This window comes from Tamandua tetradactyla, chromosome 9, assembly GCF_023851605.1.
Source record: "Tamandua tetradactyla isolate mTamTet1 chromosome 9, mTamTet1.pri, whole genome shotgun sequence".
NCBI lineage: Eukaryota > Metazoa > Chordata > Mammalia > Pilosa > Myrmecophagidae > Tamandua > Tamandua tetradactyla.
In genome coordinates this window covers 70,835,896-70,862,857 of record NC_135335.1, presented here as the reverse complement: position 1 = coordinate 70,862,857, position 26,962 = coordinate 70,835,896, and the positions used below count along the sequence as shown (strand labels likewise).

Below are 26,962 nucleotides of genomic sequence, written 5' to 3'. Positions count from 1 at the left end.
AGAAATAGAAATAGAAATTCATGCAAGTAAAAAATGCTCAAAGACTGTAAATACAAATATCAATATAGAACCACTGTGATTTTCTTGTTGCTGACTAAGAAATAAACTGAAATAGTGGCATAAATACTTCGGTTAGGCAGTGACTGAATACTTCAGCATATTAATATTCTGCATAATTTCTCAAACAATTCTATCATTTTTAGAAAAATACCTGTTAAGAACCACTAATAAGCAACAAATCACTAAGGAAAAAATTAAGAATAGTGAAGTGATTTTCCCCTTTTATTTGCTACAATAAATACAACTTGTTGGAATTAAATATATTAAGTAACTATTTACCTTAGTATTTTGATGCTACTTGGCAACACACTTTCATTTCAGGTTAACAAAGTTATGATCACTTTGAATCCAAAGCTGATTCATTTATTTATTCATTTATTTATTTATTTTGCATGGGTAGGCACTGGGAATCAAACCCGTGTCTCCAGCATGGCAGGTGAAAATTCTGCCACTGAGTCACCATCACACTGCCTCAAAGCTGATTTATCTTTGTTTCCTTAAAATCATAAGAAGTAAAATACTTCACTCTTCACAAAAATCCATTAAGAAATTGGCTAAGATCTCTGAAGATGCTTTAGGATATTTGTTTTTCACTCATGACCAGTAAGCTAGTAAAACTCACTTTCTTTTTGCAGTTATTGTCAAGGAGATAAGTTCACATTAAATGATTTGATAATATAGCACCATCATGTGGTAAATTCTTGAATAACACTAAGGAACAAAATGCAAATAAAATTTGGAATAACTTATTTTATAAAGCCAAACATGCATCTCAATTTATCAGGTATAAAGTAATGTTATTGGCAGCCATTCAGATATTTAAAATTTCAAAGAAAATTAATGAATTTTTCTTTGTATCTGTAAATATTATGTTGCCAGGTTTTTATTCTTGAATTTTAGTTTTTACCTTTTTTTTTAATACATACCCTACCAAATTGCCCTGAACAGCCTTATAAAAACTTTGCCTCAAATCGACAAAACTAATGCTCATTGTCCTACTGCCTCATAGTCATTTCTAACCATGTATTCCATAGTCTCTTCAAACTCAAAATGTCCGTAACAGAATTCCTTCTATTCTCCCAAGAAAAGTGGGCCTGCTCGTATTTTCTCCTTTCTGCATAAAGCCTTCTTTTATCCAGTTCTTTAAGCCAGAAATCCACGGTCCTCTCCCCAGCCAAAGTGAGCGTGAAATCATAATGAAGAAGATGACATTTAATTCTATTTGATTTCAACAGAGAAAAGCATTGATGAGAAATGGAAGGAAATCCAGACTTCAGATAAATACTTCTTCTATGTAAAAATATTCCTGAATATTTCTATTTTTTGTAAAATAGTTGTAAAATATGAACAAAAATGAAAATCACAATATCAAAAACAGAACTACGTTTTATTTAACTCTCCTAATTTGAGATGTTATTAATTAATATCCTGCCATCAAAGATGAAGCTTAGCATTATTTCAGTTACCTCTCCTTCACCTACCCAAATTGTTAATAAAAATTAACATTTAGATTTGAAGGTAGAAATATATACATTTTATTTCTCTAAATAAAATTAACATTGCTCACAATCAGTCCATAGACTAGAAATGTCTCCCTTTCTGAGCCCTTTTCCTTTTCTTCTTTCTCCTTTTCCCTTTCCTCTCTTCCCTACTTCTTTTAAACATTATCCCTTGTTTGGATATTCTCATCAAATGTTGTGCTTTAATCTCTGAATTCATACTTATGTAAGAATACTCTTATCCTGTCCTTATGGTTAAAAAAAAACTTGGTTAGGTTAAAAGCAATGTTTGTTTTCCCTTAGAACACTGTCCACATAATCCCATTTCCTTCTGGAATTTAGTTGGTTTTATTAATGTGACCACCTCTCCCCTTCTGGGTCCCTAGCTTTCTAACCCTGAATTTCTACATGAACTTTTCCTAATTATTTTAATGTATTCTTAAATTTCAACCTTTCATTATCCATCCTTGGCAGTACTTCATTCAAACCCTGCCTCCTCTGAAATGTGATGCTCAGGTTTAATTCTTCATGGGAAAAAGGTCCTGATTTTTTCATATTAAAACAATTTTGCTCTTTATTTCAGGCACACCAATTTTTTGTGTATTCATCATTTTTTATTTCATATATTTTGTCTTTTTCTTTTGCATTTTTATTTGAGTAATGTTTATTTCAGTGGTTTCTTGTTTAGTTATTAATTCTGTAATAGTGGTATGGAATTGGATTTTTTAACCCTCTGATTTCCCCTTCCTTCTCATTAACTTGTTTTATCATTTGACCTTTCATCTCTAGTTTTCTTTTATTTGTGTTCTTATTATCTTCTTCAATATAACCAATGTCTCAAAGGAATATTCTTTTGTTCATTGGGTTATGTCTAATCCACTGCCCTCAGTGTGATACATTCTATATTGCTTTCATTTCATCTGTATTAAGTATATACAGTTGCCATTTTATTTATTTTAATTTAGCATTAACACAGGCATCTCTGAGCAAAAACTTGTATTTGCTTTTATTATTTATAGTTGAAATTTATTTTTCTTCCTTTCCACCCTATGCCTTCTGTTTTGTTTTATTTTTTCTTCTAAGTTACGGTTTGAAAGCAGACAATTCATTTTATTTTCTGTAACTTCAAGAAGACAAAGGGAGGGGCAGGAAAGGAAAGATCAAATAGAGTCCATTATAGCCTTTAGGGGAGAAAACAGGCTGACCTGTTTTGTATGGGTTTATGGTCAATGCTTTCTACTTGGGCTTACTCTTACTGGAATGGTGGAGACATTAGGTAGATAGATAAATAGATAGATTAGGTAGATAGATTAGATAGATAGATAGATAGATAGATAGATAGATAGATAGATAGATAGATAGATAGATAGATACTAATCCAAGAGGATATCAGTTAGTGCCTAGACCCTATTTTTTTGCTAACTGTTGGTCAGAGCCTGCTCTCAGTTGCTGCAGGCCACCCTCAGCTGTTTGCCCCCAGCAGCTTTTCTCACAACAAGACAACTTTCTTCTTCCAGGTCAGCAGGAGAGTGACAATCTCATTCTTCTTCTTCGAAAAGCTCACCTAGTTAGGTCAGGTCCTTTAAAGAAAATACTCCTTTCAATTAACTCAATGTCAGCTGATTAAGGACCTTAATGATATCCGCATGCCTTATTTTTCCATTAGAAATAAAAAACTGCAGGCATGATATCCCATTAAATTGTCAGGTCCCTCTCACACACACAAGGGGAGGGCATTATACAGGCTGTGGAATATTCTGGACAGAAATCTTTGAATCTTAGAATTCTGCCTATCACAGCTACTCATTTCCAAAGGTCCCCAAATATCTTTTACTATAGTTATCTATTTCTACTCAACATTATCTAGAAGTTTGAAGAGGCCTGGAAGAACCCAGGGAGATAATTCTCTTTGATTTGATGCCAAAAAGTGCTTATTTAGCTTATCTGTGAAATGAGGAAATCATTTTGTTTTTAGCATTTTATATTGCTTTTCACAACCTGGATTTCAGCAAGGTAAGAGCAGAGAAAGTGGCAAGAAAACATAGAATAAGAGGGTGATATCTTGCCCAATTTCATCTATTATACTCTGGGGAATTTTTAAATATGCCATATTTCTATTCTCTATGGTTCCCTACGATGTGACTTTTTCTTGAAATATGAATTCCACAAAGATTCCTATTTATTGTGTAAGAACTATATTAGCTCAGCTTCTTAAAAATGGATTCTATCATAGAACATGATTCACTTTCTAACCAAAACTTGCTTCCTGGTTATTCTATTCTGATTTCAAATGCCAGAATTTTTGTTCATTGTCATGTTAGAGTAAGAGTCCATTTGGTAGCATCACCTCACCTAACCCCACCCCAAAAGACAACAAACACACAGAAAACTTAGAAGTTAGTCAGTCAGATGGATTGAGAAAATCAGTGAGAAAGCAGATGGTTTATTTTTGCTCTTTCTGAGCTACACTGCTTTTTTTTTTTTTATTTTTTATTTTTATTGAAGTTGCTATGGGCCAGGTTCATAAAGAAGCAATCCACCCAGGATATTACTGTGGCATTTCTCCTACAAGTTGCTAGAGTCTTTGATCACTCCAGGATATCAATTTTTAGTCATATATTTATATGTCCTTTCAGCTCACTGTATAACTTCCTGACTACCCAATAATTACACACTGTGGTAGGTCAGAAGTTCTTAAAAAGCAGGCTATGTTTGATCTTCTCAAAAACATGTGTAAAATGTTTCTAAATTTATCTTTCTTCTATGGGTTTGAAATGGACTTTTCAATGGGGAGTCAAGTTCATCCAGACAGCTGTAATGTATAAGCAATCAGAGAAAATTCTTTTCTACTCAACATTTTATATTATCTAGAAATATAATATCTAGAAAATAACTTGATTAATTATACAGATAATCAGAAGGATTTCAGTGCCTAGGTTAATGTAGGGAGGGAAATGAGAAGCAATTGGGACTACCTACACAGTCTAAGACAGAAGTTGATTCTTGGCAGAAAAAAAGAAATAAATATGAACAATTCAATTTGCTTTCTAGGAAAACAGACCCCCCCAATTACAAATTAGAACAGTCTTATCCTAGAAGTTAGGGGTCACCATCATACAAAAAATCATATTGCCTAATATTATGAGCATTTACAGTTTATAAAACAGAAAAATACGTTTTATGTGTTCTTTCATTTGAATTAGTTGGTGAATTTTTCTTTCATATACATCAGTTTCTCCCAGACATATCCAAAGGCACCACACTTTTCTTGAACACATCCAGGGGTGGGGAAATTAGTACTTCTTTAAACAGCTTTAATTAAACAAGATGATATGGCCTACCAAAGATACAAGCGCTGATCACCAAATCGGCTAATAATATTATCTTTTTAATTAATTCAATTCTGAATGTTCTTTTGCAGCTATTACTTCCTTTTCCTGACACAAAATTGTCCTTTTTAATAATTTAGCTTATTGCTAGTTCGGCACTCAGAGCCCTATAGAATAAGCCTAACTGATCCTCAACAGAATAACCATTCAAATATTTGAAAAGGTGCAGCTTAGCTTGTCTTGGTCTTTGTTCCAAGATAATCATGCACAATCATTGAAATGCTTTCTTATTTTTGCTGAATAATGCGTTGACAACCCCTTCTGGCAATTCTTTGTCTTTTCTTGAATCTAACATCTTTATCAGAGTGCAGCTGTCAAAGTAATGGTTAATCAAAACAGGAGCATTCTGGGTCCATTCCCTCTGTTTTCCTAGATATTATTTCTATATTCATATAATGCATGAATAACTTATAATAATAAGCTATTATTACACTATAATTAACTGTGCTGTATTGTGTGTGCTATTTATTTACAGCAGCTTTAAAATAACTCATGCTTCCCAATAGGAAAGAAAAGCAAATTGAAGATCAAGTTTATATATAAACAGATATGCGGTGATAATATAGCAACAGTGAAATAAAGCAGTGAATACAAAGTATATAAAAAATGGATAAAATAATAATGAATTATATAAAACAAAAGTAATCATTATAGGAAAATAAATATATTTTATTTATAATAAATATTGCTGAATGAAAAAAAAATAGTGAGATAGTGTCAAGTTCAAGAGGTGTTACCATATTGCTATAATAAACTCTGTGGAATTGTAAGTTTTTGAGGATTTCTAGTGATTGTTTTCCATTTCTTCTTTTAGGCCCAGAGGATATGCATAAAATAACAGTTTTATGCTCATAAGAGAAGAATATGCCTTCTTTATTTTCCCCAGGTGCACTGAGGCAAAGAAACAGCTGTGTTGACTCAGCAATTAGCAAGTCATTGGATTGCACTAAAGGGAATTACTTTAGAAAACTGAAGCATTTAAAGACCCTAGAAAATCACAATGTTAATTGTGAATTCCTGTTCTTTTCTTTTTCTTTGGTGCCTTAAAGTCAGAACCATTGTCCTTAGTGTAATCATTTAAGCAAAATGCCACAGCAACACCATATTTCTGAAATATAATGTATTTAATTCTTGGGACTATAAGAATTGAACGGTCAGTCACTCCAGGTGAATGCAAGCAGTGGCAATGCTAAATTTGAAAATCAGTGTTCATGAGAAGAAATGACTTCCAAATATTCACAGCCTTCTTGATCATATGCCTTTAAAGCCCTAATTCATGTTAATACATCCCGAAGTTTCATGTGCAGTGCCCATTAATTATATATGCAACACTGGAAGCAAAAAGGACCCCAACATTTCATAATGACTCTACACGTTTCAAAATCCTCACAAAATCATTTTCAGCCAATCTAGACATTCAACAGTATTTCATAGAAAACGGCATTATTGTCAACACAAGAAAAGTTATCTAAGAGAAAACATATTCTGCTCTAACAGATTTTCATGGGCGATCTAAAGAGCATGTTCAAATATCCCATTTCAATTTAGCTTAGTTTTTTATTTTATTTATTTTTCACTATCGTGTGGTTTCCACCAGATGTCAGTATTGGATAAGAGTAGAGAAATGCTTCCCTCGCATTCCTCTGCTCTTTTAGCTTTGCTCAAAAAAAAAGAGAATAAATCCTAGCGCGTGTGCATGCTTGTGCATGTGTGCAAGCACGGGTGTGTGGTGTCCTTTTACTGTACGCAACTGATTATTTCTACCCATTTCTGCAGAAACCCCATTTTGTGGGTAACTCCTTTCTTAAAAAGTCTACCTTGTTCTTCCCTGACAAACGAATTACACAGGGCAGTGAAATCTATGCCTTGAGCCCAGACGATTGTTACTGACAAATTTCTCTGAAGCACCGTTCTCCATTTCTGCCACATTCTGTGTAAATGCACCTCCTCGCTTTTGATTTGTCCTCACTGTAGCCGCTAGATTTTGAAACAAAGAAGGCGTATACCTTTAAAGTGGAGGCCTCCAACCTTCACCTTGACCACCGGTTTCACTCCATGGGCCCCTTCAAAGACACGGCCACGGTGAAGGTCAGCGTGCTGGACGTGGACGAGCCGCCCGTGTTCAGCAAGCCGCTGTATACCATGGAGGTCTACGAGGACACCCCCGTGGGAACCATCATCGGTGCCGTCACCGCACAGGACCTCGATGTGGGCAGTAGTGCCATTAGGTAAGGAAAAGAAATGTTTTGGTTTTTTTTTCCTTTTCTGAATCAGAAAAATTAAAATAAAACACTAGACATACCTGCGCGAATGATTTAGCCATGGAACAACCTCACATGATAAATACAAGCATCGAGGAAAGACCATAAGGTTTGAACAAAAAATCCATTATCATTCCCGGCCACACTGTTTCCCAACAATGTGATGTGGGGCATGCCACTCATACTGCCAAATCGTAGTTTTTCATCAATAAAAGGTATTTAACAGCACAATGACAATATATCAAGATGCTTTTCACGGTGCTGGCATATAATGGACATTTATTAAATATTTCAATTTCTCTGAAATCTCTGCATCCCCTGACCCAAAGACAGATTTTGAAAAAGCATATGATTTTGCCATTTGCAATTTGCAGTTCATTAATTCACGGGGGAAATTGTAGATGGAAGCATAGTAGAGTCAGTCCTGTGATATGAATAATGGAATTATCAATAGTCTGAATTTTGCAAAGTGCCACCTCCTGCTGATTCTAGGCTCTTGGGTAGGGAGTCAATGAAACAGGGAGAAATCCCCTCCACCAGCCCTTTCTCTTTCTCTTTTTCTTTCTCTTTTTCTTTCTCTTTCTCTCTTCTTCTCAAACCTATGCCCCTCACTAATACCACAATGTAATAGTGGGATTTTTTTCTCCTCATTTATACATTGATCTTATAATATCTTTTGTAAGATCAATTTTGCAGTTTCCTGTATGCTTAAATTTTCTGCCATGTGCTTGTCAAACCAAAAAAAGAGAAAGATGTAAAGAGATTGGCTCCGAATCTTACACTCCTCAGGGTGTACAACCACCAGACCAAAACAAATTCAAAGTAGACCTTTAAAGCAAAAATACTCTATTGACATAGAACAAAAAAAAGACTCATATCTCCTATGATGTTATGCCAGGACAAGTAAAGGTAAAAACAAAATTCATCAGCAATTCAGTGGTAGCTCAATGCAGTAAGCAGTATAAAGTTAAATTTCAGGTTACCACTAACTCTGCTCTGCTTTGTACTCACCAGGATCCATCACCAAAAGCGCATGAACATTTTCCTTATTGAAGTATGTGTGTTATCAGAAGAGCATTCTTTTTTTTTTTTTTAAAGGAAAGACAGAGAGAAGGAAGGAAGGATAGAAGGAAGGAAGAGAGGAAGAAAGGGAAACATCTTTTAAACATTTTCTTGTTTTTTATTGTATTTTGTTTCTCCGTTTTCTTTACATGGGCTGGGGCCGGGAATCGAACCGAGGTCCTCCGGCATAGCAGGCAAGCACTTTGCCCGCTGAGCCACCGCGGCCCGCCCGAGAAGAGCATTCTTAACAGTCACATCTGCCTTAGGAAAGGAAAGAAAATACAAATTACCTAGCACTCCCTACATTTCATGCAGAATGATGCCCAATTTACTCATTGAATTCTAGGGATTTTTCTGCATATTCATGTCACAAAATGGTTCAGTTCCAATTTGACTCCAGAAAACTATGTTTATGACCAGTATTTGTTAGGGTATTCTTAAAAGTCTGCTTCATTGGTAGTTGTTTTACATTAACCTGTCATCATTCATTGAACTTCTGAAAGCCCTGCGTATGCTGTTGATGATTGTGGAAATGAAATTGCCAAGTGAATAGAGTTCAACTTCATTTCAAGAACATAAACAATTTTGGAGGAAATATTGAAGGCAGTAAAGAAAATAATAAAAAGGAAAATAAACATGGATTAAAACTCTTCTACATTTCAATAAATGAGGAGATTATAAGGACGTCATGGAACACAGTAGAGAATATGAAAAGTTTAATTTAAGGCAAATTCTAGTTTTGAAGACTGATAAAATCACAGCAGGGTCAAAAATATGATAATTTTGATACAATACTTAAGAACCAAAAAATAGGGGTGTCTGTAAGTAAAAAATACCATCAGGTAAAAGTAAGGTGAGAGTTCCAAATTTCCACATATAAGAAAATGATGAAGGTCAAGAGCCTAATGTGAGGAACAAAGGAAGGCTACATTTTAGAAATATGCTCCTACTCCAAGCCTGTTCTTTTATGTCGCAGGAGCTAGGGTCTGATGAGCACTATGTTGTTGAAATAAAGTGGTATCCCTGTTCTTATTTGTAATGAGTAGCTGTCTCCTCAGTAAGCCTGTAGTCAGAGGTCAATCTAATAGATGTCCAGAAGAGGTTGTCAAAAGACAGAGCTGTTTCTGAATACACACGAAACCTGTCTTACTTCCAAGTCCTTGGAGTAAAGATAATCTTGAATCATGTCATTTGAGCAAATGTAGGGTTGTGAATTACTTTTTCTTTCTCTGAACATATGTTTGCTCATTTTAGAATGATAATAAAAAATACGTTGTGGAAAAAAAAAGCTTAAAAATGTAAAACTAACATATTTAGTTATGACTTCTTTATTTTGTTTTTGACTCCCTTTGCTTAAAATGACTTTTCACAAGGTTAATGTGCAAGGTATTAATTTAGGAACATATTATTCCTTACCACTGGGTATTTTTTATCATCAGTGACACAGTAAAAAGCTGCAAAGCAGTGCCATTATGAAGGACTGAACCAACTCAAAAGAAAGGTTCACTTTGGTGTATTGCCTAGCAAATATGGCTTCTCAGTTTTTGTTTTATTCCCAAACTAATTTTTGATTATTTTTTTCATACTCTTCTAGCCTTGGTCTTGATACACTAATTTTCTCCTAGTGTATTTTCTCTGAGGTGGGGTCTATTAGATCTAGTCCACAGAAATGTGTTGTAATGAATCAAATAGGAATGTACCCTCCTCCAGTGAGGTAGGGGATTTTCATAACCGCAAGCTCTTGAAATTTAAAACAGTTGACTATTTATTTATTTATTTATTTATTTAAATGGACAGTCACTGGGAAGCAAATCTGGGTCTCTGGCATGGCAGGCGAGAACTCTGTCACTGAGCCACCATGGCCCACGGGAAAGCAGTTGACTCTTGATTTACATTGGAAAATGGCATTTGTTTTGCGAATGAATGATCTGCATTACAGAGAGAGTTCTGTGGTTAACTCTGCTCAATATTGCTACATTTGTTTAGTTCCAAACACGCAAAACTCTTAGTTATTCTCTGAATAATTTTCAAATAAAATGTAGTTATATGGTATAAAATGTGAAAACCAACAATTTGATTTTAAAGTTATTTCATGTAAGGAAGTGCTGGGTGATAAGGGAATGATGATGTAAAGTAAAATCCACTCTATGGTATAAACTTAGCAATATGATTCAAAATTATAGTGTTAAACAGATAATTTAGTCATTTATTTGTCATTTTCCCCTCCATAGATTCATGATCTTTCCAATAAGGCCCAACACTTAACTGGGAAAATATATTTAAGATAAATAATAAATAGGAAATCATTATCAACTAACATACATAGAAGGTAATTTAAAATAAATTAATAAATATTTAAAAAAATAAAATATCTATCTGTGCCTCACATCAAAAGATCTTATATCCCAAGCTTGTCTGTTCACCAATTTTTTTCTCCAAATTCCTATAATCAGTTGGGATTGATTTTTTTCATTGTGAATTAAGAGACTGCCAAAATACTCAATGTTCAGCTCAAGTAATTTACCAGCTGTCTTACCATGTGGGCAAAAACCAAGCTTCATTCTAGAATGCTCTTAGGGATTGGCGAGGAAAGGTAGGCCTTTCATCCAGTTTGCCAAGTGGCATCCTCTAGTTATATATGCAATTTATTTCAATTATTGATTTATTCAGCAATAAAAATAAAAAGGTTAAAAAATGCCCATTCTTTATTTTTCACATGTTTAGCAAGATTTTTGTGAGTATTAAATAAGGTATTTGGTGTAAAGTGCTTTTAGAGGAGCGCCTGGCATACTGTAAGTGCTTCGTTCATACCTTTTTTGGTTTTCATGTGATTTGTTTCCCCTAAGAATATAAACTCCACAAGGATAGGGATTTTTTCTACATCATTTTTTTTTGACAGGTTCCCAAACACCTAAATTATTGCCTGGCTCTTAGTGGGTAGTTGAGGAACACTTGTTGAATGAGTTATTTAATCTATATAGTACTAGTTTCAGCACAACCCAGTGAAAGAACATAGCATTCATTTATAAATTTGTCAGCATGAAGAAAAATCAGAACAGTTAAATATTTTCTTTAGAAATCTTGAATAAATATTTGAGAAACTATGAGTCTCCATTCTTAACTCACTTCAGAAATGTTTACTCAAGATTATCCCTAGTAATTAACTAATAGGAACCACTACAAAAATTATTGCATTTGTTTTTTTACAGATAGAAACCCTATAGCTTGTGTACATAATCAGGTATTTGCTGCTCTTTGATGATCCTAAAAAGATATGCATTGCATTTAAAACCCATGTGAATGCTATAGGTAGGAGATAAGATAAGCAGTGCTCAAAGATGAACTGTTTTATCTTAATGAATATTGAATATAGTCTTATTGACAAGAAATGTCTTCTAATAACTATCTTAATCTGCAATATGTTTTATGAAAACAGAACAGAGCAAATAAAATATGTTCTCTGCAGACAAATGGAAACTCTAATACAAAAGATCACTTAGAGTAATGTAAAACAGGGAACAGGACTCTACATAAAATGGTATTTTTAAAGCTTACATTAAAAAAAATAGCGTGTTAGTCTCTTTACCAGGAACAATCTTTCATGAATTACTTATTAATTTTCAGTGGAGATAACAGATGTCTTTCAACAATAGCTATGACTAAATACTACTAAAATATATATCACAAATTCTTAGATCACTTGAAAGCATGCAGGGAACATAAGTGCATAAAAAAATCTGAAAAAAAAATTATAATGAAAAATAGAATAGAGATATTGTATATAAATTGGTAGACATGGACAGAAAAAAGCAGACATGGTTTCATACTATGCAATATTTCAAAGAAACTTCTGGAAAAGCAAAGTCATAAAAGAGAGATGTAGACTTTAGAAAATGCAGGAATAGCTATAAGTATTAGTATCTGGGAAGTTTGCCCTATTTGACTTTTACACAAATGTGCTATACTTAGTGTTTAGGAAGCTCAGGAGAATTATTTTGCTGAAGTGGTGTTTTTGCCAGAAGTCTAGTTGCAAATGTACTGATGGTTCCATTGTCTCCATTTATAGAAGTTAAGGGCTTGAGAATTCAACTTTACCAAAAAAAAAAAAAAAAGCAATTGCTTGACTACATTTTGTTATGAAAAAGAACAGATTAAACCCCATCAAGATTAAAGGTTATAACTAAACTCCAAGGTCTACATATCCTTAATAAAACAGAATGACCTCATTATATCTGTATATTTAAATACAGATCTCCATTCAATAGATTTGGAAAAATGCACAAGCACAACTCCACTTATATCAACATACTATGTTTATCAATATATTGCATTCTGTGTGACTATAAATATTTTACATCAAAAGAATTACTGAAAATAAGATTAATATTGCACTTGACATATGAGAGAACAAGTAATATAGCTCCAAATTTCAAATGTCTTTTCACTGTATACATTTTGAGGATGGTTGTTAAAAAGTACATGAATATATATGCAATAAGTGAAAAAGAGGTAATTTCCATGATAAGGTTCAATACTGGAACTTTAATGACGATGGAAGGCATGAAAAATAAGACATTATGGAAGAGATGATGCTTGAATATACAAGGAAGTATAAATATGGTGCTGATTCTTAAAATGATAAAAAAAATTGGGATGGAGAAGAGGGAAAAGAGGGGTGACAGCAACAATTTTAGATAGAGGGAATGGAATTGAGGGGACAAAAGCAAAGATTTTTAGTAAACCTCATCTTCACAATTTTCAATGCTAGTTATGCTTTTGAAAATTTACCAATGACTTGATATTCATGTCTGTAATCTCTTCTTGATTTACTTGGGTAGCCATTGCTTGCAAATCAACAGAAATTACTCTCCATGAGAATATATAGCATATTAGCATATATTGAGTTTATTGATTATGTAAACTTCATACATGGCCTTACCAAGTTATTGGTCCAATGGAATCCCCCTGTTATAATGAAAAACCATCTGTAGTTGACAATATTAAAGTAAAGCAATAACCTTTGCTATCATATCCTGCTTCTTTTGTCTGCATTGGGAAGAAAAGCATTTCCTCCAATTTTACACTAAATGAATAAATAAGAATAACTCATTCCAGAAATTATTGGAGAATTTAACTTACTAGAGAGAAATCCTCTTGTGAAAAAAAAAAAAGTCATTTTGCTATACCTGCTCAAATAACAAGGTAATTAGCAATCACTAGAAAGAGCCTATTACAAAGAGCATGTATCAAGATGGACAAATTTACTATTATTGACATCAGTGGCAATTTACCATCAACTTATAGTGGTATTATAGAAGATGGAAGAGTAGGGGGCTGCAGTGCTCACTCCTCCTCCGAAAACAGCTAGTGGGCAGGCAGAACCTGTCTGAAACAACTCTTCTGAGGCTATGGAGCCTAAGAGAACATTATATAGCAAACGAGGAAGAACAAGGTAAAGAGGCTGAGACACTGCAGTAAAAAAAACTGTGAGTAAATTGCTAAGCTGTGACTAATGGCACCTACCTTCCACCCTAGATACCAGCCACTTGGGGTCTGGCACCTACATGACTCCTGCAGATGGACAGGGATGTGGAGGCCCTATTTCCTAAGACCAGGGGAGCCAGTGCTGAATACTGATCATGGCTCTTGATTGGTGAGCTAAGATCATGGGTCCCAGCTCTTTCATCCCAATAAGATAAGGATGAGCACCCTAATATTTCAACCCCACCTCCAACAGTAGCCTGTGTAGGGCTGAGGGGAAAAGTTTACTGAAGAACACCATCTTCTGGGCAGGCCAGGAAAGCACAGCTTCAGAGATGGGTCAAAAATGTTTTTTGGCATCTTTCCTGACTCATTCACCAGGGCCATTTGGGATTTGTGCCTCGGTTGTAGATCCCTGGCCTTATTTTGACTGGGAAATATTGACTAGGAAAGTCCTCTCCCAGGTGACCCTCCTGCCAGATTGCACCCTCAAGGCAAAAACAGCCGGAGCCAGAGGTAATAAAAGGAAAAGAAAAAAAAAAAATAGAGAGAGAGAGACAAAACCAAAGCAAACAGAACAGACCAAGATTCCTGAAGAAGGAGCAGAGGAAAGGAAGCTCTTCCCTGGGGGTGAAACAATTGCACAAATAGTAGTCTTGAAAATTGTGTTTCATACCCAGGACAAGAAGATAAAGTGCAGTGGAAAAAATCTCATCAAACACAGGCAATTCTAAAGATCTAGAACAGGTTGAACCAAGTGTCAAAGAAGACTTAACTTAAAGCCAATCAATAATAAAACCCTAGACAAGAGAAAGAAACAATCCCCAGAGTAAACCCAGCAAGATAATCTGATGCTTAGACATCAGCAATAAATTGCATGCTATACTAAGAAATTGGAAGATATGGCCCAAAGAACCAAATTAGAACTTTGGAGGATAAATGGAATTTTTAAAAAATTAATTAAAGATATTCCAAAAATCCTTTTGAATCAATTCAAGGAAATGAAGTTAAATATTGTTAAATGAAGTTAAATATTGTTAAATAAATAAAGGAATTAAGAAGACAATGGGTGCACAAAGAAGAATTTGAAAATATGAAGGAAACATAACAAAACGTATGGGAATGAAAGGTATAAGAGAAAGGATTAAAAATATCTTAGAGACATACAACAACAGATATGAAAAGGCAGAAGAAAGTATCAGTGAACTTTATGAGAAGACAATTGAAATTTCATAAACAGAAAAGTAGAGAAAAAAAAAAAGAATAATTGACCAGGTTCTCAGGGAATTGACTGACAGCATGAAGCACACAAACATATACCTGCTTCATGATTATCCTACAGCTCAACAATAAAAAAACAAAAAAAAAATTAACAAATGGGCAAAAGTATTGAGTAGATATTTTTCCAAAGAATTAATGCAAATGACTAAAAAGGACATGAAAAGTTGCTCAATATCACTAGCTATTAGGGAAATGTAAATCAAAATTACAATGAAATAACACTTAATGCCTATTAGAAATGTCGAAAGCATCCAGATTCCAATGGTTACACTACTAATATCTCTGCTACTTAAGTTTTAACTGAAATATTTAACCTATTTTTGAGTTGTTTTGTAATGCTAAAATTGTTGGAAATAGCAATAAAATTTCATAGTAGTTTATTAAAGAAAATGGCTAGAATGTCAACACAAGGTAGTTAAAATGGCCAATATTTGATGCTTTAAATATAAACATGTGACCTACCTGGAATTATTCTTAGCACTTTGCATATGTTTAAATGATTACAATTTTAACTATATCTGGAATATGTTAAATGGAACAATGATATTATTAACATTGGTCAGCCTAGACATACAAAAATTAAGATACATAGTTGTTTTATTAGCATGGCTTTGGTTTTCGTATGTGTGGAAAAAAAGAACTTTTTTATTTGAGATCAAGTTCTTTTATTTTTCCGGAGAAACGAAAAGCTCTTATAATATTTAAACTCAAGTAAAACTTTATTGACCAAGTTTAAAGGATTTGTGATATTGATCTATTTTTTATGAATATTGGAACTAAGTAGCCAATGATGCAGTTTTTAATAACTTCATATTATTGTAGCTATACATTGAAGGGAATTTCAATGATTACTGCTAGTTAGAATGCTAACACTTCTGAGATTGTCCTTTTACGCTCCATATAATTCATAAGATGAGAGAATAGCTAGGTCTATATATTCTATATGACTGATCTGAACTTTTAACTTTTTTTTCTTTTGAGAGATCCCAGTTTTTGCTTTACTTTGAAGAGCTAAGGGAGTGCCCTGATTATGTGCAAATTCCTTAGCTCTTTCCCTTTTCTATAAGTTCTTAAATTGTTTTTAGAAAACATTCTTTTTTCCACATTTTTAAAAATTTATATGTTCTTATGATTTTTTACAGATTAATTCTTTTAAATATATGATAAACAGATCTGAGACTCTTTCCTTAGAAACTACTGAAATAATCAATGATCAATGTAAAAGCAGCCAGATGGACCCAGTTGATATTGAATGCTTCAGATCATTCACTGAATGCGTCAGATCATTCAATGAGTTAAGAGAATATAATTTTCAGAAAATTCAAATGAACTAAAGAGTAGACAAATCACAGGCGGGATATACAAGCTTTGTTAGGCAGAAAGAAGGAAAACAACGTTTTTTTTTTTTCCCCAAATAAGATAACTGTTTTTCGGTCAGATGCTAGACAATTATTATTAAAATGGCATCTGTCATCCAAGCCGTTTGGCTGAGGCCACTAGGGACAGTATATAAATCCAACTATGATCTTGGAAAAGCAGATTTTTCATTCATTTCAAGTGAATAAATATAATTATCTGATAAAGATGTAAAAATAACTATATTTGAATACTTAAAGATATAAAAAAGAACATACTTTACATGTGAGTAGATCATTATTAATAAGAACAATTAGATAAATAAAATAAATAATCAGATATATAAAATAATTAAATACATATAAGTACAAGATGTTATGGATAGACAAATATAATCAATAATGAATCCTTACTGTATAATAAAGTTTGCATCATAGAAACAAAATACAACTGTTTTGCCATTTTCATTTGAGAAAAACCGTTAACTCCAATTAAAAGATATAAGTTATAAGGAATATGAAGCTACATTTTCAAATAAGAAATCAGTTAATTCTGCTTTGAGGGATTTAGAAAGGTCATGGGGAAGAACATGTGCCAAGGCAAGAGTTACATTTCATGGATCAGGAAATTCACAGAATTTTCTGACATAAAGGAAAGAAGTAATTCAAACACAGGTCCAAGATCCAAAATCAAGGGAGGGCTTCCAAAGTCCTAGACCACGTGATACTTTCTGGAAGACAACGTCCACATCCTCCACATTTATTGAGCACATTCTTTACTGTTTTAGTCAGATATTACTGCCAGTATTTTTTTAATATGTGACAAAACTGAGACTCTGAATGTTTAATATAAAACTATTAAATGTCAGAGCCCAAATTTAATTAAGATTGTTTGATTTTAAACTTCATTTTCTCTTCATTAGAACAAGCTGCTTCAAAGCATCTGCACAATAAATTAAAGTCAGATATATAGCTTTGTAGACAGATAAAATTATGTTAAAGTTAAAATCGTTTTTACCCTGAAAATATTCAAAGACAAAATACATGGGCTACAGGAGTCAAAAGAATGGCAGAGTAAAAGGGAGTTTGTAAGTTGACATCCATATATGTCAGAGGAAACAAAGTTGAATTTTTGAGACTGCTTTTAATGAATGAGGAAAGCTTAAGCATCTTGGAGGTAAATAAAATATAACAATTATTGTTTTAATCAGAAATATATTGTTTTACTTTCCTAGATGCTAAAGCAACTACCACACAATGGATTTTCTTAAACAATGGGAATTTATCGGCTCACAGTTTTGAGGCTAGGAAAGTTCAAAATCAAAGCATCAAGGTGATACTTTCTCCCAGAACGCTGCCACATTCTAAGGCTGGCAGCTGGCAATACTTGGCCCTTGGCTTTTCTGTCAGCATGTCAAGACCCAAAGTGGTCTCTCCTGGCTTTTCTTCTGAGTTCCATTAGCTTCCAACTCTTGCTGCTTTCCTGGCTTCTCTCCCTGTGGCCTTCACCATAATGCCTTCAGTAATAAGATTAAAACTCATCCTTATTCAGTTGGGCCATACCTTAACTGAAGTCACCTAATCAAAAAAATCCTATAAATAATGGGTTCTTAGTATAAAATTTAGAACATGTTTTTCTAGAAACAGCTCCAAGCCACCACATACATCATGGAGTATTCTCTGGCTTTAGAGAGCGATTTTAGTCATATTGCAAGTCTCCAAATGGAAAATTGAGAGATGAAAGCATGATGTTTATATTTAAATTATTATATTTTGATAAAGTGCTTATTTTCTCATCAAACATATGAAACAGAGCATAAAATCGATCTGCACTCTCTAAAATTCAAGTTTATATATATAAGAAGTAGAAGGATGAGATGTAAATTAACAAATGGAAACAAGTAATAGGAAATTACTATTTAATTACTTGACTATTTAGTAAGGATTGAAAGCAACATGTGAGGTTTCCTAAGAAGAAAAGCTAATTGTGATTGTTGATGAAGCAATCACAATCTGTATTGTAGGTGATTTAGGTTCTCAGTAAAATGTTTGTTTAAATAAATTGAACTGAATTTATTTTTATTTAATTATCTGACACAAGAACAAAACAAAAATAAAAACAAAATCGTTAGTAGCTCAGAGAAGACCAGAATGAAGAGATATAGAGGTATTATTATTACCTGAACAAAATAATGTTTCCTGCCTGACCCCAAATAATTATTCCTTCACTTGTGTTACTTAAAGGATATACTTAGAATAGCTCTATACCATCGAGTAATTTTTATAAAACCTGCTTGAAAATTAAGACATGTGGCATTCTCAGCTAAAGTTATTTTTTCCATTATCTCTGAGAAAGTTGTTAAGCAAATTGGAAGAAATAATTTTAAGCAGAATGCTTACCTAATGAAGAGAATAAAACTTTTTAGGAATTTCTGCAAAACTCATTTACAGAAAAGTAATAAAATTGCAGTATATCAAATGGGCTGTACAGATGAGGTTAATGCTTTAATTTTTTTATTTCTGTTCAGTTGTTAAAAAGGATCCTCAGCAGCAGTCACGGGGCATACTTGGGTGAACTGAAGATTTGTTTCATTGTATAGAGATCATAAATAGCTATTTTTCATCAAAATCTCATCTACTCACCAATAAGTAAGAGATGACTAATATATATTCTGTATCTAAGACTTTTACTCATTTTAAGCTAGTGAGTGAAGCCAACTTTGAAAATGCATATTATTCTATTGTGATAAGTGGCACTTTAGTTATCATTGTACCCTTTGATTGAAAGTGGTCTGCCACAAATCCAAAGCAGAACTTCTAATGGTCACTCTGAGAGACTGGACCTAAATTTTAGAACTTCTCTGGAAGTAGGTATGTTTTCACTGGCAGTTTCTTCATGGTCATTTCTTCAAAATGCCTAGACACGATATCACAATAAAAAATGACAGTATCATTTCATGGCTCATATCCATGGCTTAATCATGTTCCAAGTTTGTCTCATAAAGGTAGGATATCAGAAAAATGTCAGGACCCAGTCCTGGAACTACTATCTTGTAGTCTCAACCAGCTGTGGGAAGCTGAGTAGACCACATTCACAGAAGCTTTGGCAGTGCTTAGGAAGCAGAGATTAAGTTTCCTAGGAGGATAACATCTAAAGTAAAGGATATGCTGGACTTCACAGGGTCCCAGATTTAAAAACTGGATGTTGGAAAACAGTCAATGAGAGCCAAATAAAGCATCTTTGTGTGAAATGGGTCATGGCTATTTGTGCTATTAGCTTGTAATTCAGAGGTTTGTGTGGGATTTTTGTGATTAATGTATTTTAATTTGAAAGCTGTGAATGCCACATCTTGGCCCTAAAAGAAAGCATATATTTGTGTATTGAGAAGAATTTTGAATTTAGAAGGTTAATACTATGGGGAAAAAAGAGAGAGGAAAAGGGTAAGAGATCCAAATATATAAATATTGATATATGGCCATATATAGATATAAGTATGCCATGTACTCAATTGCATTTCAGACAACATATTTAATATTTATAACAACACAGGCATGTTTTGTTTTCCAAATTTTATAGAAGGCAAGAAAAATAGTTATTAGGTGGAAAAATCCTCAGCTAATACAAAAAGGTAAATGATGTTATTCATTTATCATCCTTGTTCTCTCTGTCTACAAAATTAGTGTTTTTCCTGTTATATTTCATTGCGTCTCTTTGGTAATAAATTAAAGGATCACAAGCTACATGTCAATGTTAGAATGAACTAACTAAAATAAAATTGCCTACAATACTTGCAAAGTAATGGTGGTGGTTGATAGATATATGGAAATATAAAACAAAGAGATAGACACATTATTTTATGAAGGCATTAAGTTCTTAAATTATTAAACAAGTTTCTGGAAAAGCTTAAAATGACAATGAAGCATGACCTGTGTAGGGCTTCTTTGTACAGAGTAAGATTTCTGTTCAATTCAACTTCATAAATTATAGCATCTGATACAAATAATAACTGTAAAATGACCAACTGTCTGGACATTGCCCAGACTGAGAAGTTCCTTGGAACTTGGTCCAGTGCTAAAAGTGGGAGAGTCCCAGCAAAACCAGGAGAAGTTGATCATCCTAATTAAGAAAGCATTTAAAAAACCCTAAATATGTTTTCTGGAAATAGAAATATTTACCTATCATATAGATAAGCAGAAGAGAATCTGGGCATTGGACTCATTACAATATTTCACTAACAAATGCTATGTTCAAAACAACATCCCAGGACCTTGGCAGCACAGTGATGAATACCGCAGGTCTCTGCCTCAACTAATGTAAGAAGTCTTGGGTGAGAAAGACAATCATATGCACAAAAGAATATGCAAGTTGTGTTACATGTGCCAAAAGCTAAATAAGTATTACATTTATCAAAGAAGAAACCATTCATTGTAAAGCAGCAAAAGAAAAAAATAAAAAACAAAACAAAACAAATAAAGCATAGTTTGCAATTCATTGTGGTTGAATAAGAGAAACAGAAGGAAATTTCAAAAGCTAATGAAAGTTCCATTTCAGGAATGACAGTATGAGGCGCTCCACATACCTGCTCCTTAGTGATGGAAGCATAATTACTGAAAACAATTTTAAAAACAATAATAAAAACAGTTTAAATCTCTGGGAAATTTCCTAAAACTATTGAGCAAGCAAATAAACATCTATTCAAGAAAACCTGCTAGAACTTAGTAAGAACAGTGAGAGTATGTGGCACTTGAGCTACAACCTGTACCCCTGCTTTGGTTCCAGCAGCTTGAGTTGATGTGAGCGCCACTCTGGGTATTATAAGTAATATACAGTGGTTCATTTCCTCTGATCTAGAGAACGCTGGGAGGAGGAGGCCAACAGCCTTTGTGATTTCTTTCACCTCCAAATTGTTGATGCTATATCCTGGTGAATGCAGAGGAGAAGTTGGGGTTGTCGCCATCCATAGGCCTCCACTCATAGGGCAGAGATCCTACCCAAGTTGCAGCAGGCTGAGAATATGGGGCCAATTGCCCTTGCCACAACTTTCTGAGAGAGGCTTAATACATGGAGATGAAGGCCAGAGCTCTGTGCTCTGCCCAGTGCCCAGAGTAGTGGCTCTGGAAATCTGCCCAGGAGGAGAGGCAGTCTAAAGAAAGAGATCACATCTCTCCCCAAAGGATATGAGTTTAGTTCAAACACAGCAGTGGGACGTTCAAAGTCTAGGTCAAAAATAACAGGATTTTGGTTATATGCAATTAGAAGCAGGCTGGAATTAGCAAGCTGTTACAAGCCAATCAGTTTTCGAGAGACAACCAGTGAAAGGAACAGATAAGAAAACCCTCCTTGGAGTTTTTTTTATTTTTTTTTTTGCAACATGAAAGAAGCAACACAAAAGAAGTGAGTGGGTACAAAGCTATATTAGAGTAAGGAAGCAAGGTAGCAACTTGAATCCATAGGAACAAATAAAGAGAATAGAGAAAAACAGAAATGGTGAATAAGAAAGTTAATTTAACAAACCTCAAATACTGGCCTCAAAAACTAACCTTAACAATTTATGAACCACATTATCGAGTGAGTTATGCTTTCCAATACAGTGTTGAAGCATGTGGAGCAACTGCCAATTAGTGGAAACTAACAGTTAGGTGTGATATCAAGGGAGGCTGGCAGCTTAATCTAGAGATCAGGTTAAAAGATAGTTAAATGCAGTCTTGCTACACCACTGTAATTCTAGGAAGATTGTGTCCATACCAAAGGCTGTTCCCTCTGAGGAGTAACATCACAGACTTCACACTGTAGCAAAGATAGACATTTTAATATAGTTAGCTAAGTCACCTAACAAGCTTCAGGAAAGATGAGGGAAATCAATATGCTGATTTGCTATATCTTAGTTAATATCTGATTTTCAATGCAAAATTGTAAGATGTGAAGAAAGAGGAGTGCATGACTCATTCACATTGAGAAATGAAAGAGAGTATCGTTGAGAGAGAACAGAGATGCCAAAATTAAACAGAAAACTTCACCACAAACATTTTAAATACGTCAAAAAACTAAAGGGAACTGTACTTAAAGAAGTAGAAGCTATTTTGTAAATGCCTCATCAAATAAAGAGACGATGATTATAACAAAATACCATATTATAAAAAAGAACCAAATAGATATTCTAGATTTGAAATATATGGTAAGAAAACTGAAAAATTCACTAGATGGGCTCAACAGTAGATTTAAAATGGTACAAGAAAGATTCAATGAACTTGAACAGATTGGTAGAGATTATGAAGCCAAAAACAGGAAAAGAAATAAAGAGAAATTAACAGAGCCTAAGAAGAACATGGAACAACATTAAAGTCATTGAAACATATAATGAGAGTGCCAGAAATAGAGAAGAAGAGCAGGAAAATATTAGAAGAAATAATGGCTGAAACTTTCCCAATTTGATGAAAAACAGCAATGAATACATTCAAGCTCGATGATCTCTAAGTAGGATAAACACAAAGAGATATACACCCAGACAAATCATAGAAACAATGCTAAAAGCCAAAATCAAAGAGAAAACTTTGAAAACGACAAGAGGGAAACAACATCTCACATAACAAGAGAAACCCGATAATATTAACAGCAGACTCATAAAAAACAAGTAGGGGTCAGAAGGTGATGCAAGGTCATGTGAAATGTGCTGAAAGAAACAAAACATAACAAAACAAACTATTGACCAATATTTTATATCCAACTATGTTTTTGAAAATGCACCTAAAATAAAGACATTTCCAGTCAAGCAAAACTGAGATAATCTGTGCCTTGCAAACTTTGCTTACATGAAATATTAAAGTCACTTCTTCAGGCTGAAAGCATGTGAGTCCAAATAAAAATTTGAATCCACACAATAAACAAAGAGCACTGGTAAAGTTAATTATATAATTACAAGAGAGAGTATATATTCATATATTAGTTTGCTAAAGCTGTCAGAATGTAATATACAAGAAACAGAATGGCTTTCTCTTTTCTTTTTTTTTTTTTCTCATGAGCAGGAACTGGGAAGAATGACTTTTTAAAAGGGAATTTAATAGTTACAATTTCACAGTTCTAGACTGTGACAATATCCAAATTAAGGCATCAACATGAGGTTACCTTCACTCAAGAAAGGCTGATGATATCCAGAAAACCTCTGTCAGCAGGGAAGGTCCATGGCTGGCATCTGTTGGTCTTTGTTCCCTGTTCCATTGCTTCCAGCTTCTGATGCTAGTAGTTTCCTTTCTAAATGCTGTGGGTCTACACATAGCTCCTGTGAGACACAATTCTGGATTCTGGCTTGCTTAGCATCTCATGGGAAGGCACATGGCACATGTCTGCTGGGCTCTACATCTCCAAACATTCGTGTCTAGACATCTGCTCTCTCTGTTGGCACTCTGTCTCTGTCAGCTCTGAAGCAATATTCTCCAAGTGTCTGCATCAGCTTTGGAATTTCTCTAAAATGTTCCTTCTTTTAAAGGACTACAGTAAACTAATCAAGACCCACCCTGAATGAGCGCGTGGTTCTAACCAAAAGGCCACAGCCACAACTGGGAGTGTCACATCTCCATGGAGATTGTCTAGCCAAAATGGTTTCCACCCTACACTATTGAATCGGGATTAAAGGATATTGCTTTCCTGGGGCACACAACACTTTCAAACTGGCACAATTCATATTTATTATCTGTTCTATTCGTTTATTTAAAAATAAACCATATATACAATTCTAGCATTAGTACTATAAATAGAAATGCAATGTGTTCAACAAGAACAACACAAAAGAAGTGGATGGGAGCAAACCTGTTCAAGAGTAAGGAAATGGAAACTAGCTAATAACTCGAATCCATGGGGAAAAAAAGAGAACCAGAAACGGTGAATAAGAAAGTTACTATGACAAACTACATTTCTTTCTTAGCTTCTTTAATAGGCATGCAATGATATAAAGTCATAATTATAACAATACTTTGTATGGATTTTAATTTATATGTTTATTTAATATATTTACTATATATTTATTGGAGAAAAGAACATAGGACAATATCGGAGTAACATTTCTATGTGACTTTGTCTCTGTGGAATTGAGTCTGAAGTATATCTTGATGTTAAGATTTATACTGTAAGATCTAGAGAAAAAAACTAAGAAATAACTGGGAAAAAAACAATTAAGGGAATTAATGCCACATTAATATATTCACTTAATGCATAAAACTTGATACCTTTAATTTACTAGATGTATTTTTTAATCTACTCATGTTTTTCACAACACTTCCAGCCCATGAACGTAATAGGCAATTTTATTTCTTGGGACTTCCTGAACATCTCGGCAATTCTTTTATATACAGGAAACACACATTCATATCACAGCACAATACACTCTACCTGTACTAATAGTGTGTCTGCTTTTGGACAACTTCTGTTTCTGCAATAGGGGAAGAGCAAAGGGACAGAGGCAGTATGGAGCTTGGTTTGACAATTTCTGTCTTTCTGGGTGGAGGAAAATCAGTTTGGAAACACTGGTTAATCTAATGTGCAAGAAAATGTTCAATACTAGCAATGGGTCTTCCTCTGCTTCTTGATAGAGGGTAATAACTTGTTAGAAAAACACTAATCCAGATCTGCAGTTTTCAATCTGTTTTATCATCAGAATACCCTAAAATTATAGGGACCTCACATCTCTATTTTGATTTAACTTTGGAATGGAGCTTGGAAATCTTTATTTTCAAACAGTTGTGTACCACACTAACTTAGGAGTCAAAGTTAATATTACCAGTATTGGGACAAACTGAATGCCCCAGTTCTTGGGAGAAGCATGATAAAATATCTGGGGGTCAAGAAGGAGGATATCTCTAAGATACTCTCAGATGGATCTGCAAAAATATCAGTAGGGGGTGCAAGAGTAGTTCAGTGGTAGAATTCTTGCCTGCCTGTGGAAGACCCAGGTTCAATTCCCAGCCCATGCACTTCCCAAACAAACAAATAAGCAAACAAAAAACCAACCAAACAAAAAATAAAAAATGGTGCTACAATAAGGGGTTATTCACATGGAAAAAGAATGAAATGTGGACCCTGCTATACAGCATACAAAAAATATACGCATGTTGGTATATATAGAGAGAAAGTGATGGAGTAAATGTGGCAAATGTTAGCACTTGGTAAATAAGAATGAGTGGGATTATTGTCCCATATTGCAACTTTATTATACTCCTGAAATAAAATCTTTCAAAATATTAAAATTCATTTATTTCGGCCATCCAGGTTTGAGAATCCTTAATGTAAATAATGCACCAATGACATTTGTACAAAAACAAATACTCTTTAATATAGTACAGAGATAAGGTACAGTATCGTATTATACCTGGCACCATCAAAAGTTTTACACTATATAAATGAAATTTACAGGCAAATAAAGTTTATCTCATCAAATACTGTGTAAATAAATTTAAAGTCTTTCCAAAACTACATCCCCAATCTTGTGAATATATTGAAAATATTGAATTATACATTTTAAATGGGTGAACTGCATTATATGAAAGTTTACTTGATAAAGCTGTTATTTTAAAAAGCTGATAGAAAGGTGAATATGTATTTTTAAAATGAGGGTTTTTTGTAGAATTTGGAGTAGAGTATGATTTTTGGAGTCAAAACAGTAATTAGAAAGCATGAAATTTCATGCTGATTATATGTGTTGGTTTGACACTGTTAAGTACCTCAGGAAAGCCATGTACCTTTTCCTAATCCAATTTAGTGGGGCAGACCTATTGTTTGGATGGAATCTTCTTGATTAAGTTATTTCCATAGAGATATTACCCACCCAGTTGTGGGTGAGACCTTTTGAATATGTTGTTCCCATGGAAATGCAACTCTGCCCATTCAGTGTGGGTCTTAATACACTTGCTGGACTCCTTAGAGGGAATCATTTTGGAAAAAGCTCAGAGTCAATACAGGCAGAGACATTTGGAGATTCAGAAAGGAATCTCCCCCAGGGAAGCTATTTGAAACCAGAAGCCAAGGGACCAACAGTTGCCTGCCATGTGTCTTCCCAGTTGACAGGGGTATTCCAAATACCACTGATCTTTTAGTTTGAACATTTCATGGTTTTAGAACTGTAAACTTGTAATTTAATAAATCCCCTTTGTGAAAGCCAACCTATTTCTGGTATATTGCATTCCAGCAGCATTAACAAGCTAAAGGTTCTGGTGTCAGTGTGTGCATATACATACACTATACTATATATGTATGTATAATATTTTACTATATATAATATGCTATATATTTTATAGTATTATATAGTATTATGAGATCTTTCGTAAGTATTGTCTCACTTGACTTTGGGAATGAGGAAGTACAGATTTCCTAGGGAAGCTGAAAACTGGGAACTACAATGAAGGTGTTTGATGAATTTCTCAGGAGAATTTGGCTGGCTGAATTAGAGATGGAAATTCTCTCTTCTGACTGCTGAAATCATTGCATTTCTCCTTTTAAGGACTTCTTGTGATTGGATGAGACTACTTTCATTGTTGAAGGCAATCACCTCAATTGATGGTAGATGTAATCTGCCATAGCAGCAGTC

General features: G+C 34.0%; 1 protein-coding gene across 2 annotated transcripts in view; it reads left to right on the top strand.

The window, feature by feature from the left end:
- The window catches only part of CDH12 (cadherin 12), a 368,770-nt gene that overhangs the window by 275,939 nt on the left and 65,869 nt on the right, over nt 1–26,962 (top strand). For both annotated transcript variants that reach the window (XM_077115124.1, XM_077115123.1), the window contains one exon: nt 6,923–7,176. In XM_077115124.1, the coding sequence (XP_076971239.1) occupies nt 6,923–7,176 (254 nt within the window). The remainder of the gene's footprint in view (nt 1–6,922; nt 7,177–26,962) is intronic.